A 22,721-nucleotide genomic window follows, 5' to 3' on the forward strand; every position below is an offset into this window, starting at 1 on the left:
ACCCACCACTGCCGTGATTGTAGGATATGACCTTAAATGAAGCCATGTTTCAGTGTCTCAAGTCCAATCACATGACTGCAGAGAGACCCTGATCTCCAAATCTGGGTTGTAAATTCCTATTTTTTCTGTCAATCATAGCTTTGAACAGTTGCTAGCAACTGATCATAAGTCAAGAACTTCCTCTAGGCAGAAAATAAGTGTAGAAGTGCAATATAGGACTCAATACTCTTTTTTTAAACCAGAGTTCACGCAATCCATTAAGTCAGGAGGCACGATTTGCAGATCTCATATGTCCAGATGCTTACATCACGCTAAGTCAAACAAACCCCATGTTGGTTAGATAGACAGTAGATAACAAAAGCTAAATAGTAGTGATAATATAAATTATTACAACCGATCGTATTGTCTCATAGTCCAAGTCAAGAAAAGTGACTTCAGAAGAAGAGAACGGTTCCAATTGTGTGAATTAAGAGGCTTAAACTGCAGCACAGAGGAATGCTGGCTGTCCTTCGTTTGAACTGCCAACAGTTTGGAGAATGGGATGATATTAATGAAACATCTCTAATGAACAATAAGCTGACAGGCCGTCCATCTTGTGAGAATAAGAGACTTTGTTGCTTATCTGGGGCAGCACACTTAGTGGGGATAGAGTTCTGAACTTGGTTTGCAAATGTGAAGAAGAATCATGTCTATGGCCCAGCTGAGAACAACATTCCTTTTTAAAAAAAATAAAGTTTTTATTTTTATTCTCTTATATATAGTTACAGGCACACGTTTGCATAGTTATTATTCTTATCTATCTTGATCACTTTTACATATTTGTTTTTTTCCATATAAAAGGTGAAAATATACATTCTGGGTTGTTTTGATTACCATCCCATATGCCTGTTTTGAATTATCACCACCCTATTTTTTCTTTTCTTTTCACCCTCCCTCCCTTCTCTACTTCCTTCCTTCCTCCTCTCCTTTCCCTTCCCTTCTTCCCTTGCCTCCCCCCTACTCCTCTCTTCCTCTTCCTCTTCCTCCTACCCTCTCTCCTTCTCTTTCTATCCCTTCCCTCCTTCCTCTTATTTCTCCCTTCTCTCCCCTTTCCTCTCTCCTCCTCTCTTCCTTTCCTTTTCTGTTATTGTGGTTATCTCTTTTCAACTCTGAACTGGTGCATTTTTGGGGTGGTATTCCTGCAAACCTTGTTATAATTTTATGCTTATCCTTTCCTATTCCCTTTTCTTTATTATCATATCTGAACTATTTTTTCCCTCTACATCTCATTCTTGAACATATATATTAATACTTTATTTTCTATTTCCCCCCCTCTTCCCCCCTTTTCCATTTAATAGTGCCTCGTCTGGGTTCTGTATCTATCTCTTGCTTTCTTTTCTAGATTCCTTCTGAGAACAAAATTCCTAATGAGATATAAAACACAAATCTAGATGGTTTCTTTGTCTTTATGAGGAATCTGATTGGCAAAACAAAACAAAACAAACCCCAAACTGAATCTATTTGAAAAACTACCTGAGCAGGGACTAACACAATGTAGACAACCATAATTGGAAAGGAAAAATTAAGGGGAAAATATGATTATTATTATGATTTATCCCTTATTGCTTGTATGTACACTGAGAGCTTACACACCAGAGATAAATTCCTTGGCCAAAAAAGAATTCTATTCAAAGGGAGAAATAACCTAAAGTATCCACAACAAGAAAAACCCTTTTAGGCCAGAGTAAATTAACTTTCTTAATCTTCTTTATTCATACCTAAACTGTTGACCATGGAGAGGAAAAACTTAAGGAGAGCAGCCCAATATTATCTGCAATTAAGCCTAACTAAGCTTGATGTGGTTAACTACTTCTCTTGCCAAGTATTTGGCACACCTGGAAAAAATCTGGGAAACAACATCATAAATATTTATTATTTAGTTCACAATATTTGGACGAAGGATGCAAGCATGGTCAAATGCCAAAGCTGGGAGAAATCACTTGATTTGCACGGCACACCAATTTAACTTGATATCTGCTCAGAGAGGATACAATAAACAAGATAAAAAGTAACCAAGCAAGAATCAGCTTTGTTTAAAAAAATACAAAACAAACTAAGAAAGATTAAACACTATTCTCTTTTACTAAGGAACTGATTGATGATGGTCACATATGTTACTAACACGCTGAAACTTTGCGGGGATATCTGCCTAGCGCTGGAGGGATTGAATGGTTTCACTTCATATATATCAAACACATATTTTCCCTACCCACACAATCTTCCACAGGTTTGCTCAGAAAGTTCCAATATTTATGCAAAAAATCTATGAGAATTGAATTGCAGGTTGATTTTTTTTCTGTCTCCAAACAAGATCGAAGCTACTAAGCATTTAGTGAATCTAAAGGGCTACACTGCATAAGCCTTCACAAGTCCTGAAGCTGTTATCAAATCAAACTATATATCGGTCCTTTCACTAGCAATATTATTATTTTATCTTGTAGGTTTTGAGTTCTGGGAAAATACTGGAACAATTTATCCTTTGAAGGTTTGCTTCTATTACCATTCCAGTTGTTAGTTCTCGAAATGGTTTCGCTAAGAAGAGTGGCCTTTTTATTTTCTTCTTTCATCAGCCTTTTTTTTCTTTTGTATTATGTCTTTCAAATCGAAGACTATCTTGTTTTTTTAAAAAACTTTTGTGTTAATTGCTCGGAAGTTTGTTTTTTGTTTTTTAATCTATATAGCATGCTACAAATGCTTCAAACAAGTCAACAAACGCTACATTGGAAAGCCCTAAATAACACACAGCTAATGAAATCATGATCAGTTGCAAAGACCCAGAAATTACAGTCATTCGAGAGCAAAGATCAAGTTTGCGACAATTGCTAAGAGCATCATCAGAAGGACATTCCTCCACTGAAACTTCTGGATCCAGATGTTACATTGCCCTACACAACAGAGAGCAAAGTTTGGAGGTACAATATGTTCAACTTTATCTTATAATATGAAAGGTGCTGCTTGATTAGAAATCTTTAGGAAGAACAACTGCTCAGAGAAATCTCTTGCAAGTATTTATTTGGTATCTCCACAAAAAAGTATCAGACAGAAGCCGAGAAGATAGATTGTCACATGTCCACCAGAGTAGATCGTGTTGGCATAGGTGGCACTCCTCAGATGTTAGAATGGATCCCCTGACTCCAAAAAGAGTCCAACCGGCCACAAATATCCCATTAGTTACACATTTGGAAATTTGTGCCTTCAAGTCAGCTTTGACTCCTGGTGAATGCTTGGGAAAGTCCTTTCAGTTTTTAGAGCCACATTTTCAAATGCAACTTAAGGTAAAGGTTCCCCTTGCACATATGTGCTAGTCGTTCCTTACTCTAGGGGGTGGTGCTCATCTCCGTTTCGAAGCCGAAGAGCCAGCGCTGTCTGAAGATGTCTCTGTGGTCATGTGGCCAGCATGTCTAAACATAAAACATGCACGGAATGGTGTTACCTTCCCACCAAAGGTGGTTTCTATTTTTTCTACTTGCATTTTTACATGCTTTCGAACTGCTAGGTTGGCAGAAGTTGGGACAAGTAACGGGAGCTCACTCCGTTAAGCGGTGCTAGGGATTCAAACTGCTGGACTTCTGACCTTCTGATCAACAAGCTCAGCATCTTAGCCACTGGGCCGCCATGTCCATAGGCAACTTGCTGGTCTCTTTTTCCTGAGGTTGAAAGAACATGACTGGCCCAAAGTCATCCAGCTAGCTTTGTGCATCAGATGGATCTAGAACTCACAAACACCTTGCTGTTACCCCGGTATATGAACCGATACATCAAAGTATTTCTCCCTGCTAGTTATGGACATATTCAATTTGGAGGAAATTCAATACATGTGTGCATGAGTTGCAATGGGCTTAATTTAATAAGGTCCCCTACTTAGTACACCACACCACTACAACTCCGAAATGTAATGGAATCCAGGGTGGAGGATCACCAGAACAGGGATTAATACATTGGCGAGCCTGTGGTGCTGCAGGAGAGAGACCCTGGCTGGATATTGCACAGAAGGACCGGAGGAGACATGATAGCAGAGTTCCAATATTTGAGGGGCTACGGCAGAGAGGAGAGGTCAAGCTATTTTCCAAAGCACCTGAAGGACAGACAAGGAATAATGGATGAACAGGGAGAGATTCAACCTGGAAATAAGGAGAAATTTTCTGACAGTGAGAGCCATCAACCAATGGAACAGAAGTTGCCTTCAGAAGTTGTGGGAGCTTCATCACTGGAAGCTTTCAAGAAGAGTCTAGACTGCCATCTGTCAGAAATGGAGTAGGGTCTCCTACTTGGACAGGGGGTTGGACTAGATGACCTACAGGGTCCTTTCCAACTCTGTTATTCTGTTAATCTATTAATCTTAAAGCTACCAAGGATGGGAGCTTCATCACTGGAAGCTTTCAAGAAGAGACTGGACTGCCATTTGTCAACAATGATGTGGGGTCTGCAAAGTGGGGGGGTTGGACTAGATGACCTATAAGGTCCCTTCTACCTCTGTTAATCTGTATCTATTTATAAGGCAGTTGATTTGCAGAAATCATATTATCGACCCAAGTGGAGCATAAGTTACAGTGGTTCGGAGCATAGAAACAGAAACTCCTGTGCATTTAACAACTTTCTTCAAGCCCTGTAAAGCAAAGATGAAGGAGATAAACCACAGATTCAAATATCTACCTGTTTTGCATGCGAAACTGCCTCTAAAGTTGAAAGTGTGTTGAGTCAAGAGCAGATGTTGCCCACACATTTCCAAAACTTCAGTTATAAACTTTTTTTTTTTTTTAAATGTTTCTTCTTAAATGAAAGCAGATCTTCTCAAGATGTTAGCAGCCACAGGAACTCAAACTCACGTCGGGTCGCTACCTTCCAATTTCAGCAGAAAAGCTGTGGCTTTAATAGAAGTAGGTTGGCGGGTGCCACCATTTCTCCTCAGCACACTTTTTTTTTAAAAAAAAATATTCATACAGTGTGAATGGATCTTAAAGGCTATAGCAGTTAGACTTCTATACCGCTTCATAGGCCTTTCAGGCCTCTCTAAGCGGTTTACAGAGAGTCAGCATATTGCCCCCAACAATCTGGGTCCTCATTTTACCCACCTCGGAAGGATGGAAGGCTGAGTCAACCCTGAGCCGGTGAGATTTGAACCGCTGACCTGCTGATCTAGCAGTAGCCTGCAGTGCTGCATTTAACCACTGCGCCACCTTGGCTATCTGGACCAACCCCAGCTCATCCAACATTAAAAAGAAGCTTTATGCACTATATTGCCAAAAGTATTTGTTCACCCATCCAAATAATCAGAATCAGGTATTCCTATTTATTTATTTATTTATTTATTTATTTATTTATTTATTTATTTATTTATTTATTTATTTATTTATTTATTTATTTATTTATTTATTTATTTATTTATTTGTCTTGTATGCCGCCCACTCCCGGAGTACTCCGGGCGGCTCACAAAAGACAAGGGAAAGGGGGGAAACGAGACAAAGACAACATATTAAAAACAAAACCAACATTCACAATTTCTGTGGAGGTAGATGCTTCTCAGCTCCCCCCAGCCTGCTGGAACAGCCAGGACTTGGTGGCTTTGCGGAAGGCCGGGAGGGTAGTAAGGATCCGGATCTCAACAGGGAGCTCCTTCCAGAGGGCCGGAGCTGCAACAGAGAAGGCTCTCCCCCAGGGGAGTCGCCAGCCGACATTGGCTGGCAGATGGAATCCGGAGGAGACCTAACCTGTGCGATCTAATTGGTCTGAGAGAGGTAACTGGCAGGAGGCGGTCTCTCAGGTACCCAGGTCCGATGCCATGTAGGGCTTTATAGGTAGCAACCAGCACCTTGAAGCGGATTCGGAGACTAATAGGTAGCCAGTGCAGCTCGCGGAGGATAGGTGTAACGTGGGTGTACCTTGGTGCACCCACAATCGCTCGCGCGGCTGCATTCTGGACTAATTGGAGTCTTCGAATACTCTTCAAGGGCAGCCCCATGTAGAACGCATTACAATAATCACTTCCCTGGCCACAGGTTTATAAAATCAAGTACCTAGGCATGCAGACTGTTTTGACAAACATGTGTGAAGGAATGGGGTCGCTCTCAGGAGCTCAGTGAATTTCAGCATGTGCATGTGCAGGGGGCAGAGACCATCATGTGTGCATTGCATGATGGGTGTGGGCACATGAGGACAAAAGCTTAGACATCACGGCCCTACACTGTTTCTGAGAAATGGCCATCCAGTCTCTTCTTGAAAGCCTCCAGTGATGAAGCTCCCACAACTTCTGAAGGCAACTTTTGTTGCACAGATCGATTGTTCTCCCTGTTAGAAAGTTCCTCCTTATTTCTAGGTTGAATCTCTCCTTGTTCAGTTTCCATCCATTATTCCTCGTCTGGCAGAAATGTCCTTTTATTTTTTTTGTTCATTCAACTTGTAAATTCTGTACCTTGCAGGGGGGAAAAAAATACCAAGGCAGATTCTTAATGATCCTGCACAAATGTTCCTTGTTTGTACCAACTGTGTTTGAAGATCAAAAAGACTCCCAGATAAGGATGGTCCTTTTGATAAGCAAATGGCAGATCAGCCATTCCGGGGAGATTTCCCTTGATTTGCAAATTTCCTCAAAGAGTTTGGCTGGGATTGTAGACTGCTTTCACACTGAAGGATGGAGAATGGTAGATAAAGGAAAAGGCCTGACAAGGATCATAATGTTGACAGTTAGTGGAAAATGACACTTTTTGGAATCAAATGGCTCCCTGCCTTCACACTGAGCCGCGTAAAATGAAACTTCCCCCCCCCCCTCTGCAAGGATCCAATGGAGAAAAAGATTCCCATTTGCATAGTGGGTTAGAGGACCATAACTCTTGAGATCCCAAAGGTGCTTTTTCAAAAGGAAACTGGACTTTTGTTTTCCTGGAAGACTTTTCACTTCAGAGTCAGAACTGAAGACGTTTCTTGGCTGAGAAGCGAAATGTCTTCATGGAAAAACGCCAGTTGCCTCTTGAAAAAGTAGCAATAGCAATAGCAGTTAGACTTATATACCGCTTCATAGGGCTTTCAGCCCTCTCTAAGCGGTTTACAGAGTCAGCATATTGCCCCCACAGTCTGGGTCCTCATTTTACCCACCTCGGAAGGATGGAAGGCTGAGTCAACCCTGAGCCGGTGAGATTTAAACCGCCGAACTGCAGCTACATCAGCTGAAGTGGCTGCAGTACTGCACTCTAGCCACTGCGCCACCTCGGCTCTGTACCTGTGGGACAACCATGGTTTGGATGACTGAGAATCAGCAGTGAAATTCAGCAGGTTCTCACCAGTTCTAGAGAACCAGTAGCGGAAATTTTGAATAGTTCAGAGAACTGGCAAATAACACATCTGGCTGGCCCCAGAGTGGGGAGGGAATGGAAATTTTGCAGTATCCTTCCCCTGGAGTGGGGAGGGAATGAAGATTTTGCAGTATCCTTCCCCTGGAGTGGGGAGGGAATGGGGATTTTGCAGTAACCTTCCCCTGGAGTGGGGAGGGAATGGAGATTTTGCAGTATCCTTCCCCTGCCACGCCCACCAAGCCACGGCCACAGAACTGGTAGTAAAAAAAAAATGAATTTCACCGGTGTTGAGAATCTCCATAGACATAACTCTTGGAGGATTGTCAACAATGGGATTTAGAAGAGGGGGGGGAAGGAATCAGATTTTCTTTCTTTGAGAGTGAGTGGCAAACAGGTGGGCAGAACTTATGTGTCATGATCCCATCATCAGATGGATTAAAAAGCCAGCAGCTGCGTTTATCTTAAAAAAATAATAAACTCAACAGTTTAAACCTTCCCAATTTACTTGAGCTAAGGGAACATGATGAATTCTTCTATTTGATAGGCTGCCATAACTGTTGTTGCTATTTCACAACAATGTCTAGTGTTCTCCATTTACGCTGTGATGTCAATCTTGCTGGAAAGGATTCTCCTGTATACAAAACTGGATATCGTTCTGAAAGACCCTGTAATGATTTTAAAAAGAAAATAACAGGAATTTCCTTGGGATGCCTACTGTTCTAATTAAATAAACAGAAAGCATTGTGTGCCACTGGCATAGAGAGGGGGGAAATACTTGAATGGCTCCTTGTGATGCCACAACCCCAACCACTGGAATAGCAATAGCAATAGCTGTTAAACTTATATACCGCTTCATAGGGCTTTCAGCCCTCTCTAAGCGGTTTACAGAGTCAGCATATTGCCCCCAACAATCCGGGTCCTCATTTTACCCACCTCGGAAGGATGGAAGGCTGAGTCAACCTGGAGCCTGATGAGATTTGAACTGCCATTGGGGTCTTAGGGGGGAGGGGGGATATATAGTATGTGCTAGATTTTAAAGTAACACAATTGCACTTGTATATTGTTGCTCTTTAATTCCAGTGTAAAAATAGGACAAGCTGAATATATTAATAGATAGTAGAAATACACCGAAGGGAGGAATAGAGGGAAAGAAGAAAGAGGGGTAGAGAGGGTGGGAGAGAGGATTGGAGGGAGGGTGAGAAGGAAGGGAGGGAATGTATCGGGAGAGGGGAGTCGTAGAGGGGGAGGGGAAGTAGGATAGAGGGGAAGGATGGAGGGAAGATGGAAAGTTGGAGGGGGGCGAAAGAAAGGGTGTATGGAGGGTCGAAGAGGTACATTGGGTTTCTATTTTGGGGGGTATTATTGACAAGAGGAATGGCTGTGTTTATTGTTTAATATTATATGGCCCCGGTTCTGTACAGTATATGTACGAAAATGAAAATGGAAAATAAAACTATCTATATAAGAGTTTTGAACTGCCAAATTGCAGGCCGCCGGCAGTCAGTCAGCAGAAGTAGCCTGCACTGCTGCACTCTAACCACTGCACCACCATGGCTCATCCATACAATCCTTGGAATTGCTGAAAATTCACAATTTTCCGGCCATTTTTAGGTGGGAGAGTTACGGAAAGGGGGGGGAATAAAAGTAGTGCCATGGGATTAATGACATTTTAAAAACAACCTTAAATAACCTTTCCTTTCCTTGGCTTGCAAATCAAAAAAAAAAAAATCCCACCCTTCCCATGTTTCTAATTGTTATCCAGAAGAATCAGAGCTTGATTACCCTACAAGATGGCAAACTCAGCAACGGTTCCAGGAAAACGTGTGCAAATCTAAAAACGGAGTAACACAAACACAAGGGCAGGAAAAGTCATCAGGAGGCCTTCGGTGGCCATTGCAGATATTAGAATTTTCTGCGTTTTTCCCCCCACCCCACCGTAGATTTTATCTAGTAAACTAGCCAAGTACATCAGAAGGAGGCTGGCTAAGCTGAAGCTATTTAGGGTCTTGGCAAGATTGGATCTCAAACTTGGTTCTTTCTTCTTTAATGGTATTAAAAAAAAAATGTTTGCGAACATATTTTTCTTCTCTAATGCCTTTTCCTGGGCCTGAGGTCCCCAAAGACTGAGCACAGTGACTTAATGAGAGCATTGATAAGATTAGGTCCCTTCCCTTCACATCTTAACATTCTGCTGTATTGCATGTCGAGAGGTCACGGTGGCAACGAGTGTTTAACCTAATTGCGGTTTATTGAACAAGCTACACTTGGATGAGTTCACACATCGTGCCGCATCAAAACCAAATAATGCGAACCTGTGAATCAAATCTACATTTCTTTAAAAAAAACAACTAAAGTTTAAGGGAAGTAAATATTCCAGCTAGGTCATGAGATCAGACTCATCTATGAAGTCAAGCCAAATTAATTATGGCTTATTGATTAAGCCAATCATGGCTGGATTCATATATGAAGATATCTTTACATATATTAAGATTCATACATTAAGATGAGTCGCAGTGGCGCAGTGGTTAGAGTGCAGTACTGCAGGCTACTTCTGCTGACTGCTGGCTGCCTGCAATTTGGAAGTTCGAATCTCACCAGACTCAAAGTTGACTCTGCCTTCCACCCTTCCGAGGTGGGTAAAATGAGGACCCAAATTACAGAGGCAATAGGCTGACTCTGTAAACTGCTTAGAGAGGGCTGTAAAGCACTGTAAAGCGGTATATAAGTCTATTGCCCTTCCTACCTACCTACCTACCTTCTCTTCATTTTCTTTCCCTCTTTATTCTCCTTTCTTCTTCCTTACACTCTTTCTTCTTCCTTTTTTTCCTTCCTTGCTCTCTTTCCCATCTTCCCTTCTTTTTCTTTGTCTTTCTTCATTCCCTTTCTCCTTTCCAAGCTCTGTTTTCACTTGCAGGTACCAAGGCCCAATTCTTTGCTGTTTACAGGGCAGCTCCATGGGCCAGATCTAAGCACCATACAAGCTGAATCCAGCCCGCAGGCCTTGATTTGACACCTCTGCTCTAGGCTATCACTTGATCTGCCTAAACAAAAGGATGACTCTATTGTAAATGCAATTTTTAGCCCCCAAGCTTCTCTTTTTAACCTTCTACAGATCAAGGAAAGACTTCTTGTGGAGGTCTTCCAAGAATAGGAAATGTAAACACCGATCTGATTTCTCCAAGACCCAAACTAGCTGTGGCATGCAAGGATGTGTATTTTTCCATCGTGGTTGTTTTTAAATTGGAATCCAATTTGGAAGTATGATTAAGGGAGAATAGGATAAGCTCTAAGAGATCTCTCTGGCTACTTTCTACTAAAAAAAAAAAAGGAGCTGGGTCTTCACCTATAGAAGAAACTATGGTTAACAGCTTTTTTTTTTTTAAGAAAAATAATTATCACCTTCAGGAGAAAAATCAAGTGTGCTGCGAATTTAACCAGAAAAACGAGAAGAAATAAAAAAAAAACTTATCTCATATCAACACTGCATACATGCTTCCTTGTGGTTAAGTCAATCATGCATCGCAAAATTAATTTGCCTAAGTTCACACAACTAGCTTTGCAGGCTGCTTTCACACATTTTAAGCTAAAATATGACTCCACCAGGTTTTGGTTCTACAAATGCAGCCAGTGAATTAACTAACCCATGTTACATTAGATTGATGTGATATGTGGCCACCCTGCCATTTTCCAAACACACCATGGATAAAACTCCTGGGGTAGCAAGAGGTATGAATGTTAGCTCATACATAATGTGGTTGGTCTGGTTTGCTTCAAGATACGAAGTATTATGCGAAGGAGGCCATTTGAGCTCAACCATGCTTTAAGAATTATTTCATTCAACTGTAAAACTGTTGACTTGGTTTTTAGCTCAGCAAGAAGAATATAAACAGTCCTTCTGGTTTGTATATTATGATTTATGACCTAGGCATGAGAGACTAAGGCTGGTTAAACAAACCATGGTCAAATTAATCCACAACTTAGCAAAACATGTGAACTCCATCCACTCCGGGACATTTCCCAAAACCCTGTAGGGACTTTGCATTACCTACATGATGAAAACGATAGAATATTGAAAACGGAACATTTTTGCATAGAAGATATAAAGGTAAAGGTTCCCTTAGCACACATGTGCTAGTCCTTCCCAACTTTAGGGGGCGGTGCTCATCTCCGTTTCAAAGCCAAAGAGCCAGCACTGTCCGAAGATGTCTCCATGATCATGTGGCCGGCATGACTAAATGCCAAAGGCACATGGAACGCTGTTACCTTCCCACCAAAGGTGGTTCCTATTTTTCTACTTGCATTTTTACATGCTTTGAACTGCTAGGTTGACAGAAGCTGGGACAAGTAACAGGAGCTCACTCCGTTACGTGGCGCTAGGGATTCAAACTGCTGAACTGCCTATCTTTCTGATTGACAACCTCAGCATCTTAGCCACTGAGCCACCACATTATATATGGAGCCACCATGTTATATGGAGCTCATTCTCCAGTTCTCTGATCAAGTTATTAACTTTTCTTCATGTCACATGGAAATCAACATTTTGCTAACCTACTATCCTACTGATTGATAGAGAGGCCATCAATCTCCCACCCATGAATCCAGAATTGTCATTTTGCAAATGGTAGCTTTTATTTGATACCAGCATTTCTCACATGAAATATCCTCTACCTCTAGGAAAACCTGCTGAACTATATCATCAATTGTCTTTTCTCAACTTTAATCCTTGTCAATAACTCCCAGAGTTTTTAAGTACCGCATTTTTCGGAGTATGCATAGCTTTTAGGAGGTTTCCAGAGTGCTCCTGGGAACTGGGGAGGGCAGAAATGAGCGAAAAATGGGCCATTTTTGGGAGGTCTGCAGAGTGCAAAAACCTTTTTTTTTTAATTTCCCTCTTCAAAATCTTGGTGCGTCTTATACTCAGAAAAATACAGTAGTCCTAATTAACCACTAATGTTTTCATAAATTGTTGAATATCAGAGGTGGGAAGAAGTCATTTGTAAGGCTGAAAGAAATAACACCTATCAGTAGTTGCCTTCTGGTCTAGGATCAGGTGCAAAAAAAGTCAATGGCCAAAGGTCTTAATCTGTGGGGAAAACACTCAGATAAGGGTAAAGTGGAAAGTTTTGGAAACTGAATTAGCATTATGGTCATTTTTGTAAAGTGACTGGCATGTTCAGTGTTGAAACACCCATTTCTCAGAAGCCAAAGTCATGATAAATAACGTCAGTGTTTAGTAAACAGCAGTGGTTTTGCGTTGGAAACAGATTCTATCTCTAGTCTTTGACTTAGGACCCTAATGGAGCCCAGAATTTCTGTCGTAAGTCTAACAATCATCAGTCGAGCCACCCATGACCAGAGCAGATTTTACAACTTTTTTGCAACAGTAGATGCCATGGTCATTATTGTTGTCATATACCTCCTTGTGTAGGTGTGGCGGTCACCCATGGCCCAGTGCATAACAGGGCATGCACAGCCACGCTGAACAACACAGGAAAAAACAAACTCCTAAAAGACATAACATCCTGATAGTTCACTCTAGATGTGCCTTACCCAATGACGCCCAGGATTTGACCCTATATAGACAGAACTTCCCTGAGCAGTAGATTAGCAGTTGTAGTTTGACAGGCTGTCTTAAATCACATGCTGATTGCCCCTCCTGCCTTTGTCCTATCCCAATAAAAGGGGCTCCCAGACCTCAATCTGGGTCGCCTCATCCCGAGAAAGCTCGTGTCCGTGTCTTTTCTCAACATTGGCCTCATGGGCGAACCACGGGTACATCATACATTATATGGATGTGATGGTCATTAAGGGTAAGCCCTGATCATTAAGCAAATCAATGTATTCCTATGGGATACATTCATCGGAAACCAGCGAAAAGGATCAAAAACCATCAAAAACATTGTAAATCATAGCTATGGGACTGCAGAATTCTGCAACTGGCCATTAAGGTGAGCCAGTTGCCAAGTGCCTGGAATGACAATAGCTATAGCACTTAGACTTATATCCTGCTTCATAGTGTTTTACAGCCCTCTCTAAGTGGTTTACAGAGTCAGTATATTGCTCCAAACAATTTGGCTCCTCATTTTAACAACCTTGGAAGGATGGAAGGCTGAGTCAACCTTGAGCCAGTCAAGATCAAATTCCTGGAAGTCAGCAGTGTGTTAGTCTGCATTCTAACCGCTGCACCGCCATGAAATGCACTCATTTAACCAGTGTGTGTGTGTGCCTGCAGCAATAAGGAACCAGGTATATGTAGCTTTTGTAGAGTCCATCATTACTTCAAATGGTCATTAGGCGAGGACTTCCCTGCTGAAGACTACGTCATGATCAAGCCACAATGATATAGTTTTGATGTTTGGTATACGGCCAATCTCTGTGGTTTCTAAGCCATGGTATTGTTCTGACCTAGGCTTCCCAAGAGCAAGCAGACTCCTTGTCCAAACAAAAAACCCTTTTATTAATTGACTGTGAATTCTGCTCATTCACATCCAGTAAAGTCTTTCAATGGAGGATTTATAGTCACAGACCTTCTCTGGCTTGGAGAGCTGCCAGGCCGATATCTGCAGAACTTGGCAAGGAGTCTCAAAGAGTCACGAACCAATTAAACAAACTAATTGTCTCCTGCAAACTCCACTCCACTTTCATTCCTCTTTTATTTCCTCTGGAAGGGGCCATTCATCATTCACCTGTAGCCTTCCTCCCAAGTTGACCCCTGTTCTTTAGCTGTTCCCTTTGTCTGGCAACTCTGCGAATGCGCACACTGGGAACAGGCTCCAGCTGTTTGTCTGCCTCATTGATGTCTGACTCTGAAGGCAGCTGATAACTGAAATACGGCTCTGTCCCCCTCTCTGCCTCCGACACAGAGCCATAATCAGAGCCTTCCCCAGAGTCCAGGACTGGCTCATGTTCTTCCCCAACCTCCTCATTGTCCAGATCTGCTGCCAGCTCCGCTGGCTGCTGGAGAGCCACAACAGTTATATGCCTTCATATGCAATACAGCACATCCATCCAGTTGCGATGCACTCAACAAATCATGGTTAAAGAAATCAATGTACAACAAGATATATGAACTCTTAGGTGCATTGGCTCATCTACCTTTTTTTTTTTTTCTGCCGTGATAGGTCAAAAAGTTATCCCCCCCCCCCATGGCTCAGTATGAAGTGTCCAGAAATGAACTTGAGATCTTCTGTGTGCGAAATTTGCACCCTGCCCCAGAGTTATGGCCCTGCCCCAACTTTATCTGCTCCACAGTAATCAGGACATTCATTAAAACATTCTTTCTGAAGTGAGTGAACTGGAGGTGGGAGAAAGCTAGCTAATTAACAACTCTTTTCTCTCTCTCTCTCTCATTGCCCCACCAGGCTTGCAGTCCCCAAAACAGAAGTCCCTGAAACTGAAGTCAGTAGGAAATCCTTCCTTAAGTTTCCACCATTTATGAAGTCTGAACTTTGGGGCAACTTAAAAATGCCTGGAGTCTTCCAAGGGACAGAAAGAATTAGACTGAAGCTTTAATGGGTTTGTTCACATGCTGGAAAGAAACCAATTTTGAGAGAACAGGAAGCCATGGGCTCCTCAACTCATCAAAAGATATGGAAATGTGAAGTGGAAATAACCTTTCCCCATTTTACATACAGATTCCAAGATTCCCAGAACCCCTTATTTAAGTAGTTGTTTTCCAGTACTTCCATCACCAAACAGATAATTCCGCGGTGAGTTGCCGCGGTTAGAAGTTAAAGTTTAAACAGATCACTTGGTCTGATAAAAGAAAAAAATCTTAATTCCCACAAGTTTTTCAAGATGTTGCCTTCTGCTTCCAGTTCATAAGAGCTTCACCAGCAAGATGCAGCATCCCACCAACTCCCTTATGAGCAGGAATTTAAACTTCCCGGAGCCAGGAGCTTCTGATACAGAGGGGAGGGAAGCAGAAAATAGATTGAGATCTAGTTTGAGTTCACCAGGTCACTGGAAATAGACAGAAAAGGGGCTCCTGATTCCCTCTTGCTTAACTGGAACAATGAAATGGCTCTTCTTCTCTTAAATTAGACCGCTGAGGTCAGGAGTGCGCAAATTGAGTTATTACGGGCACAACAATGCATGAAACACCCCTAGTGTTTACATGTAGATAGATCTTCATTTTTTTTCTCAGAAGGTTCCTAGGAAAAACACATGAAGATCTCAAGGGTGAGTTTCTGGTTAATTTCAAGAAGAAATGAGGGGAGCTGCACCACTCTAGACAGTTCGTCTTGGGGTGTCTGTACTCTGCCTTGGACAGGGAGAAAATGAGTAGATGAATGTGAGAGAAAGGGGTGTAAAAATTAAGTGTTATGAATTATGGTTCCCAGGGATATACTCCCGGGGGACGTGTCTATGGAGATTCTCAGATATCCAGGTCGTGGTTGTCCCAAAGGTGCTTTATCACCTTTGAAAAACTGGAAGTTTTTAAGATGATGTTGGATAACCCTTTGGCTGAAGTGGTGTAGAGTTTCCTGCCTAGGCAGAGGGTTGGACTAGATACAGTGTTTCTCAACCTTGGCAACTTGAAGATGTCCGGACTTCAACTCCCAGAATTCCCCAGCCAGCATTCGCTGGCTGGGGAATTCTGGGAGTTGAAGTCCGGACATCTTCAAGTTACCAAGGTTGAAAATCACTGGACTAGAAGACCTTCAAGGTCCCTTCCAACTCTGTTTTCTATTCTATTCTATTCTATTCTATCAAAAGGCAACTGGACTTTGTTTTTCCTTGAAGACGTTTTGCTAACTCATCCAAGAAGCTTCTTCCGTTCTGACAGTCCGAACTGAAGAAACGTCTTGGATGAGAAGGAAAACATTTTCAAGGAGTGGCAAAACTCACTTTCCTTTTGAAAAAGCACCTTTGGGAGACTCCCAAGGAGGGCAGAAACATTGGAACATTCCAAGGTCATGTCTGGAAAGTGCTTCACATACACACAGCTTAGCTGAAGGACAATTTCCAAAAGTAGTGCTGCTGTTTACTAAGTTTGTGCTTTTGTCTTTCTGTACCTTAGGCTGCTAACAAAAGACTCACACTGATGATGTTACTCAGTTGGGTAATGAAACTTCTGCAGGCAAATAGCCAAGCTCAGAAATCACCAAGGACACCACAGTCCTCCTCCTCCCCCTACCAATCTCCTTCTCTTCTAGCACAGATGATGAACTTAGGTAGGCAATCAAAAGTCTATAGCATGGGTGTTCAAAGTTGGGAATTTTAAGATTGGCTGGCTGGGGAATTCTGGGAGTTGAAGTCCACAAGTCTTAAAGTACCCAAGTTTGGACACCTCTGGTTTATAGGCAAACAACCAAGCTCAGAGAGCATCAAGGACTCCACAGCTCCCCCAGAATAAGGCAGAGCAGACAACAATAGCAATAGCAATAGCAGTTAGACTTATATACTGCTTCATAGGGCTTTCAGCCCTCTCTAAGCGGTTTACAGAGTCAGCATATCGCCCCCAACAATCCAGGTCCTCATTTTACCCACCTCGGAAGGATGGAAGGCTGAGTCAACCCTCCTCAACAAGCATCATATCGTATCAAACAGTAAAATATAGCTTATATTTTAGAAACTTGCCCATGAAAAGTGGATCAAACTAAGCTTTGAATTGCAAAGCCCATGCAAATAAATAATAAAAAAAGCAACCAGACATGTTTTTCGCCACCCATTTTAAACAGCTATAAGTCACACAATACACAGGCACAATGGGTAATCTAGACGGTTGAATGTACTCTGTCAACTATTTATTGTGCTTTTGGGGTAGGTGTTCATCCATTTAGCCTCATTTGTTTTCACTTATAAATGAGGGGGGGGGAATAAGAGAGGTGAAGCTTTGAACCCTGCCCAGGCTGAATTTTAAATTAGCGAATCGCAACCTGTACAGGTTTGATATCTTTAGACAGACCTGCTTAAAGAGAAATCTGCAGGATTCCGCATCAGAGCCATAACCAAAAGGGTCTCCATATTGCTATCCCAACATATATTAATATTAATATCCAACAGATATTAATATCTGTTGAGTCATCAGAGTCACAACCGAGAAGTCTCTGTATTGCTATGCCAACAGATATTAATATAGTTATTCATGCATTCAATCTCTTCTGTAGAATAGAAAAGAATGAGAATAGAAAAGAATTGAATATAGAATAGAATAAGAATAGAATAAGAATAGAATAAGAATAGAATAAGAATAGAATAAGAATAGAATAAGTATAGAATAAGTATAGAATAAGTATAGAATAAGAATGGAATGGAATAGAATAGAATAGAATAGAATAGAATAGAATAGAATTCAATTCTTTATTGGCCAGGTGTGATTGAACACACAAGGAATTTGTCTTTGATGCATATGCTCTCAGTGTACATAAAGAAAAATAAAATAGAATACATTCATCAAGAATCATAAGACACAACACTTAGTGAAAATAATAGGGTACTAATAAGCAATCGAATTACACTAGGAAACAAATAAAACAATATAAATTTTAAAGATACAAGCAACATGCTTATAGTCATAAGTGGGAAGAGATAGGTATTAGGAAGGAAGAGAATAATAATAATAGTAATACAGTCTCAGTAGGTCTACTTTAAACATTATATTTCAGTGACAATACTTAGATGGTCTCTAATTTAAGACTAGAGATTAGGTTCATCTGATTAAAGTCTACTATCTTGGCTCATAGGATACTCACTAACAACCCAACTGTTAGATCTGCTAGGTAAATGGTCGTGGTTATCACTGTTCAAAAGCCATTTGTCTTCAGTTGAATCTCTTGATCTGGGCAAGACTACCAGGAACTAAAGAGAGATATTTTTACCCTCTTTGCCAACAGACGGATATAATCCCTTGCATTTCATCATTTTCAGACGAAGGAGTCAGTATGCTTTTGAAAACTGAAATCATTTTTTCTTTCTTTCTTGTATTCTTTTTTTTAGAATTTTCGTCTTCTTCACTCACCTTTTCCAGGCAGTTAATATGCCACAAATGAGTAACACAGCTCCGTGTAGGTAAGCAAAGCTTGTAAAGATCCTTGCAAATACTAAAAATCTGGAGACTTATTTACAAGGGTGGGTTTAATAATTACTAAATACTTATTAAACCTGTGGATATTGTTTCAGACATTGCTAGCTAGATTATGGCAAGCTCTGGTCTCCCTAATTCATTTAGCTGTCCAAGAACTTCTTTTGCATAAGGTTTATTTCTGTTTTTAATACCCCATAACCTCATAATCAACATATAAAAAAACAAAGAATGTCTCCTTTGGAAAACAGTTGCTGCCCTTTTACAATTCAACATTCTTCTATTCTTCATTTAAGACCATTCTATAGATTCAGAAGACATTTAATACCTCCCAATTCAAGGTAATTATCACATTTGTATATTTGATGGTGTTGCTCCTTTGTTTTTAAGGAACATCTATTTTTACAATGCCCTAGAAGCATCCGCATTTGCAAAATTATGTTGCAAATTCATTGTTTGGAAAGCACCGTCCTAGTCGTCTCAAATTGGGTTTTTTTTCCCCCAGAAGGCAACTGGACTATGTTCTTTTTCCCCTTGAGGAAGAAATGTTGTTGTTTTTTTCCCCTTGAGGATGAAGAGGTTTTGCCTCTCATTCAAGAAGCTTCATCAGTTCTGACTGAATGGTGGGGCGGATGGAAGGATTAGTTCTGATGAACAAATGGTGGTACACAAATACGGGTACAACTTTCAGCTATCATTTGTTTTACCCCTACCCATCCACCCGCAATTTGCTAGGACATTAAATAGTCCATGAAACAGGGGTTGCTTTGTTAAGGAAAGTGAAAACATTAATTAAATAACTGATATTGCTTGAAAGGTGGTGAGTTTCAAATCACGATTAAAATTCAAGAACTATACTGTACAGAGGAGGAGGAGGAAGAAGAAGAGAGAGAGAGAGAGAGAAGGAGGAGGAGGAGGAGAATGAGACCAAGATAGAGAAAATGGAGAATGAGAGGAGGAGGAGGAGGAGGAGGAGGAGGAGGAAGGGGAAGGGGAAGGGGAAGGAGACCAAGATGAAGAAGATGGAGAAGACAGAGGAGAAGAGGAGGAGAAGGAGGAAGGAGGAGGAGGAGATCAAGATGGAGAAGATGGAGAAGAGGGCGGAGAAGAAGAGGAGAAGGAAGAAGAAGAAGAAGAAGAAGAAGAAGAAGAAGAAGAAGAAGAAGAAGAAGAAGAAGAAGAAGAAGAAGAAGAAGAAAAGAAGAAGAGAAATAATGCTGATGTTTAATCCTTTCCTCACCATGGGACTGTAACTATCCTTAGCCTTTTGCTTGATCAAGGAAACTCTAAACACTGTTTTCTTTCTAGGAATCCAGTACAGTAGCAGAATCCTTAACCTTCGAAGCTTGCAAAGTCACATAAGGTTAAAAGAATGCAGATCTTCCCAGTAACGCACCAAGGTTGGGTTTAACATTAACGTGAGTATTTAAAGTTATTGATGGTCTCAGTAGCATAGCAACATGCTCCTGAAATCCTCTCCAGCAGATAGCCATCAAGGGCTGGACTCTCCTCTCTCTCTCTCTCTCCCCCCCCTCTCTTTCATCATAGTTTTCCCAGACTTTGAGGCTGGGGGGGGGGAGTTACAAACAATCTAGGAATAGTATTCTGCCATAATGATTGGTGTGTGTGTAATAGCCAAGATATTTACTTGACCACAGAAAAAGAAAAACTAGCCAAAACCCTCAAGGGGTGTTAAGCATTTATATCTTAAAGGAGAAAGCTACCCAAATAAGACCTAATCATTAACGAAAGTTATTTTCTTCCCAAGGGAAACGAAAACATTGTATTTTTGGCTTGGGTAAGGCCCACTTAGAAAGGGGAGTAAATTTAGGAAGGTTCTTGTTTTTAGAGGCATGTATATAAATGTGAAAAAGGTCAAGAAAGTAATCAGAATTTTCTCATCCCTTGATCTCCCTTAAATCTCTGGAAGGATCCACATTCTCTAGATACCTCGTGCATTACAGCTTCATCTTTTCTGGCAGAAAACTCAAAAACAAGAGCTTGCCCTATTTAGAAGGGCCAAAAGAAATCACTCGCTGTCTTAAGGGCGCCCGAGCTGCAAACCCAACTGGAGGAAGTAGCCATTGCTACTGGGTTGAAATGAGTTACTTTTGAATAGACTCCTCCGGGCGTTCTATACACTATCAATATCCCAATAGGTGCTTTTCAAAAGACAACTGGACTTCGTTTTTGTTTTTTCTTTGAAAGTGTTTCCCTTCTCATCCGAGAAGCTTCTTCAGTTCTGAACTGGGAAAAAAAAACATCAGAACTGAAGAAGTTTCTCAGATGAGAAGGGAAACGTCTTCCTCAAAGGAAAAAAAAACCAACTCCAGTTGCCTTTTGAAAAAGCCCATTTGGGACAACCATGACCTGGAGGGTTGAGAATCTCCATAAACTATTATTGCAATTCATGGGGGCTTTATATAGATAGATAGATAGATAGATAGATAGATAGATAGATAGATAGATAGATAGATAGATAGAGAGAGAGAGAGAGAAGAGAGAGAGAGAGAGAGAGAGAGAGAGAGAGAGAGAGAGAGAGAGAGAGAGAGAGAACAGAGAGAACAAGAGAGAGAGAGAGAGACAGAGAGAGAGAGAGACAGAGAGAGAGAGAGACAGAGAGAGAGAGAGACAGAGAGAGAGAGACAGAGAGAGACAGAGAGACAGAGAGACAGAGAGACAGAGAGACAGAGAGACAGAGAGACAGAGAGACAGAGAGAGAGAGAATCTAAACCCTAATTCACCTTTGAACATGCTCACAACTCAATGGACAATGGAGTTCAATGAAAGCATCTGCATTATTACATCTAATCAGTTATTCACTAATCAGTTATTCAAATGCTCTCTCTTCTTGCATCCTTCCCCTGGTTTTCCCCTTTAAAAGGAGCTCCCGGCACCTCGAGTTTACGGTAGAGGAAGTTTTCAGCAAAGATCTATTTGCTGTACAAATCAGCCTCCTTTTAAGCCCACACAAACACCCCGGGCCAGATCTATTAAGTTTCTTCCAACCACATGCCTGAATTGTATTACACCTCCGCACAGACAGAAACACGGGGGAGGGAAGGAGGGAAGGAGAGGTGGGAGGCGAGAGGAGACAGGGAGAGATCAATCGATGGATCAATCCATCAATCATGACAAGGAGGCTAAGGGGTGGGTGGGACACAAGGTCTGTCGAGAAGGGTACAATTGTCAATAAGGGGCGCAGATATTATCTTACACCCACTCCAGCCAGGTTTCTGGGGCAGGAGGTCGTTGGGTCCCGACCCACACCCCACCCATGCCTCCTCTTTGACCTAGTAGTAGCCAGGAGCCGAGGTGGGTTGAGAAGCGTTAGAAAGCAGATTTGACACAACCGCGGTGATGCCTGCGGGACATTCAGCCTCTCTCCATCACCCTTCTTTTTCTCCTTCCCCCCCCCCCAACCCTCTCTCCCGTGAATTTAAAATACAGTTCAAAGCCGGGGACCAAAATGGACCCTTCCCTAGTCAAGGAGCGAAAGGATCCAGGACTGAAGCAAGCATCCTCCCCAGGGAGTGGAAGGAGGGAGGGAGGAGAGAGAGCGGGGATTGGGGGGGGGGGGTTCCAGAGCCGCCGAGAGTCAGGAAAAAGGAGTTTCTGAAGCAAAGGTAGCAAAAACGAAAGAAAGAAAGAAAGAAGGAAAGAAAGAAAGAAAGAAAGAAGGAAGGAAGGAAGGAAAGAAGGAAAGAAAGAAAGAAGGAAGGAAGGAAAGAAGGAAGGAAGAAGGAAAGAAAGAAAGAAAGAAGGAAAGAAAGAAGAAGGAAGGAAGGAAGGAAGGAAGGAAGGAAGGAAGGAAGGAAGGAAAGAAGGAAAGAAAGAAAGAAGGAAGGAAGGAAGGAAAGAAAGAAGGAAGGAAGGAAAGAAGGAAAGAAGGAAAGAAAGAAAGAAAGAAAGAAAGAAAGAAAGAAAGAAAGAAAGAAAGAAAGAAAGAAAGAAAGAAAGAAAGAAAGAAAGAAAGAAAGAAAGAAAGAAAGAAAGAAATTGGCCACGGCTTGAAAGGTCGAGCCTGGGCTGGGATGAAACTGACCGCTCCGGCCATTTGCCCCCTTTCCCCCGGCGCCCGGGAGGCGATGCGAGCGGCTCACTCACCGGGGGATGGGAAGAGATCCACCTCCACCTTCTCGGCTTTGATGATGGTCAAGGTGGGCTTCGGGTCGCCCGCCGCCTTCATGGTGAAAGGGTCGCCGGAGAGAGCCTGGGAGCCGGGCAAGGGGACCTCGGTGAGGGGACGGGGGGTGGGGAAGGAAGCCTGGGCTCCCCCTTGGACGTTGAGGCTCAAAGTTGGCAGGAGACCCCGGGCCGGCTGCGGATTGGCTGCCTGACTGGGTCGCTCCTCTGGCGGCCCCTCTTCG

General features: G+C 41.9%; 1 protein-coding gene across 4 annotated transcripts in view; it reads right to left on the reverse strand.

The window, feature by feature from the left end:
* Window positions 1–22,721, reverse strand: part of ETS1 (ETS proto-oncogene 1, transcription factor) — a 131,412-nt gene that overhangs the window by 61,785 nt on the left and 46,906 nt on the right. The window contains exon 1 of one of the 4 annotated variants that reach the window (XM_087706347.1): window positions 22,459–22,578. The exons of the other annotated variants lie outside the window; for them this stretch is intronic. Within the exon in view, the coding sequence (XP_087562473.1) occupies window positions 22,459–22,540 (82 nt within the window). The 5' untranslated portion in view covers window positions 22,541–22,578. Of the gene's footprint in view, window positions 1–22,458; window positions 22,579–22,721 lie in introns of those variants that run through there. 4 annotated transcript variants of the gene reach the window in all.

This window comes from Thamnophis sirtalis, unplaced genomic scaffold (genome assembly GCF_051295495.1).
Source record: "Thamnophis sirtalis isolate CommonGarterSnake01/CBP01778 unplaced genomic scaffold, rThaSir2_p1.2 scaffold_2, whole genome shotgun sequence".
NCBI classification, from domain to species: domain Eukaryota; kingdom Metazoa; phylum Chordata; class Lepidosauria; order Squamata; family Natricidae; genus Thamnophis; species Thamnophis sirtalis.